Here is a 3,312-nt window from a genome sequence, read left to right on the forward strand (position 1 = left end):
TGACGAACGCGGAAGCGCAGGGGAGAGATCAAAACAAAACAACGTTCACTAATTAGAAGTACAAAACGAGTATTTGTAAAGAAGAATGTCGGAGGATTTCTATATAAGCCAAGAGGAGACTGTTTTTCTTTGCTAAAGTAAGGAAACTTTGCTTCCTTTGCTCCTGTAATCAAACGTTGGTTTTCACGAGACCTCATACGTCATTCCCCCAGAGCTGCTTCCGTGTTGGACTGTTGGCACAAGCTACATTAAAGTGATTATTACGTTTTGAATATGGATATTTTTCGTACAAAAATGCATCAATTTGCTACAGGAGGCCTTTGTTCACCCCCCGGAGCCGTGTGAGACACTTTTAATTATGGATGGGCGCTTTTTATTTAACTTCTTTTGGACTGATGCATGCAACACCCGCTGAGTGACATTAAACAGCTTGAAAGATCAAAGACAATTTTTAATATAACTCCGACTGGATTCGTCTGAAAGAAGAAAGTCATATACACCTAGGATGACTTGAGGGTGAGTAATTTGTGGGCTAATTTTCATTTTTGGGTGAACTAACCCTTTAAGAGCATTTTGCTCACTCACCATCATTGCTCTGCAGGGTTTTTCCCCCTCACATATTACTACTTGCAAGCTTATAAACTGTCAAAAAGCCTTTAAATTTTGTACCGTTTCATCTGTATGATAGCAGATTCACTACCAGTTAACAGAATGAAATAATTGAGATTGCCTTAATATTTTTGAAAGAAATCTATTATGCTCACCAAGGCTGCATTTATTCGATACAATAAAAACAGTAACATTTTGAAATATTATTATGAATTACAATAATGGTTTTCTATTTGAATATATATTCAAATGTAATTTATTCCTTTGATGTAAAGTGGAATTTTCAGCATCCATATTCCAGTTTTCAGTGTCACGTGATCTTTCAGAAATCATTCTGTGTGTTTAATTGATGCATTAAGTTGATCAAAAGTGACAGTAAAGACATTTATAATGTTACAAAACATTTCTATTTTAAATGAGCTGTTCTTTTGAGCTTTATATTCCTGAAAAAAATGTATCATGTATTTCACAAAAATATTAAGAAACACAACTATTTTCAACAATGATAATAATGAGAAATGTGTCTTAAGCAGCAAATCAGCATATTAGAATGATTTCTGAAGGATCATGTGATACTGAAAACTGGTGTAATGATGCCAAAAATTTAGCTTTGTATCACAGGAATAAATTAAAATTTCAATTGTAATAATATTTCACAATATTACCGTCTTTACTATTTTTTTATCAAATAAATGCATCCTTGGTAAAAATAAGAGAATTCTTTCAAAAACATTAAAAAACGTAATTAAAAACCCTTTTCCTGGTACAGTTATGAAACTGTATCATATACTATTGTAATACCAGAGCACTTGATGTATACCACGGTACTGAATGATTACCAGGCATACAGCATGTGGCTTGTTAATGTCACTGATGTCATTCTACATGTTTCTTCTATTAGTAATCAACCTCTTGGAGGTTCTTAACGTCACTCGCTCTACCCGCGGGGTGTCTAAGGTCAAAGGTCGTGACCCAAAGACGCCGGCCTGGCGTTTCCGTTCCAACACGCCTCATCTCAAACTACCCCAGACATTTTTGGACTACCTCTTCAACACCTCACAGGGCGTCCTGGGTTTGCACCTGGTGGGCCGTCAGAGCAGAGGCTCGGAGGCCACCCTCATCTCCTTCACCTCCTCCACCTTCCTGCAGAATGGCGATCGCCCCCTGCTGGAGCTCATCTCCAACACAAAAGCAGACAGGCTGCAGCTGGAGTTCAGGTCAGCGGACGGCATGCAGCCGGAGGTGCTTAAGTTGCCCGCCGGGAGTCCCTTTACGAGCAGAGGTTGGGTGAGAATGGCTCTGAGTGTGGAGCCCAGGCAGATGGTGCTGTATGTGGACTGCCAGGATGCCGTGGTGCTCAAACTGAAAGAAGGGGGACGAATCCTGACTCTGGACTTCCCACATGATCTGCAGGTTATTTTCTCCAGCACTGCAGGAAAAAAGGCCAGCAAGTTCAGTGTGAGTTTACTGATACAAACAAATATGTACCTACATACTAGTGTATCTGGACACCTAAAAATTTGCCATTTTTTGACTTCTAATCAACTGATCCCAATGGGATTTTTAGTAAATTTATAAAGTCAGTTCTCCTCAAGTTCACACGGGTGTTGAGAATAACTACTGGTGAAGTTTTTCACACTAACTACACTATAAAAATTTGGTGTAGGAATTACTCTATTGGGTCATTCTGTGTCAAATCAACCAAATTTCAAAAACTTCCCAAGCTCAAATTTTTGATTTTGCTAATATTTTTTTCTGAAGAAAGATAAACGTATATAGTGATGAAAGCTAAAATATTAAATGTCATGGATGGATATTTACTAAGCAATCCACTGTTTTGTTGAAGGGGGTCAAAATGCCATTTTTCACCTGAGATTCAGAGCCATCAGAGCCAAGTGAAAAAATGACTTCAGCAAGATGGCAGCATCATAATTTTATTTTACACAAATTGGTAGAATTGGTAGGAAAATCAGTTTACTTTAGCTGTCTTTGTTGCATTGTGTCAATGGTGACCATTCAAAAACGGGGAAAGAACACTTTTCAAGATTTTTTTCTCCAAAGTTTGCATGACTGTAACTCAAGAAGTTTTAGATATTGGGGCTTTCTTTACAAACGTTCCTTTTGGCATCTTCATTTTTAAGGCCCTGTATAGTTCAGTTCCAGAGATATTGGAATTTCAATATGGCTCCAGGAGTAAAACGTTAATTTGCACAAATTTTCAGTGGTCAAAAACCAATTGTAGGAATGTCTGCAGAACAAATAATGTTGAAACCAGTGGTGTATAAAGTACCTGAAAGTCATACTCAAGTAAAAGTACAGATATCTTACCAGAAAATGACTTTGATAGAAGTTGAAGTCACCGTTTAGAATATTACTTGAGTAAAAGTCTTAAAGTATGTGATATTTATTGTACTTAAGTACAAAAATTATTTTTTTAATCTTAAACGTACTTAAGTATTGAAAGTAAAAGTACAAGTAAATGCAAAATGGAAAAGAAGCAAACAAATATATATATATAAAAAAATGTTCATACACAGCTTGAGTAGCAAGATTGTGTTCAGTTTTAACGCTTTCATCCATTTTGTATTTTTGGGTAAGAATAAGAAGCACTTCATCCGGTACTTAAGTGTCTTTCATTCCAACATAAGAAAACATTTCGGAATCTGTATCTGAAATAGCATTTAGATGTATTTACACAGTTTA

At 36.6% G+C, this 3,312-nt stretch overlaps 1 protein-coding gene across 1 annotated transcript in view; it reads left to right on the plus strand.

The window, feature by feature from the left end:
* LOC107733266 (kielin/chordin-like protein) overlaps positions 1-3,312 on the plus strand; it is a 41,813-nt gene that overhangs the window by 2,367 nt on the left and 36,134 nt on the right. The window contains exon 3 of the mRNA XM_016544834.1: positions 1,511-2,067. Coding sequence (XP_016400320.1) covers positions 1,511-2,067 — 557 coding nt within the window. The remainder of the gene's footprint in view (positions 1-1,510; positions 2,068-3,312) is intronic.

The sequence above is a fragment of the Sinocyclocheilus rhinocerous genome, unplaced genomic scaffold, assembly GCF_001515625.1.
Source record: "Sinocyclocheilus rhinocerous isolate Xijiao unplaced genomic scaffold, SAMN03320098_v1.1 scaffold1782, whole genome shotgun sequence".
NCBI classification, from domain to species: Eukaryota; Metazoa; Chordata; class Actinopteri; order Cypriniformes; family Cyprinidae; genus Sinocyclocheilus; species Sinocyclocheilus rhinocerous.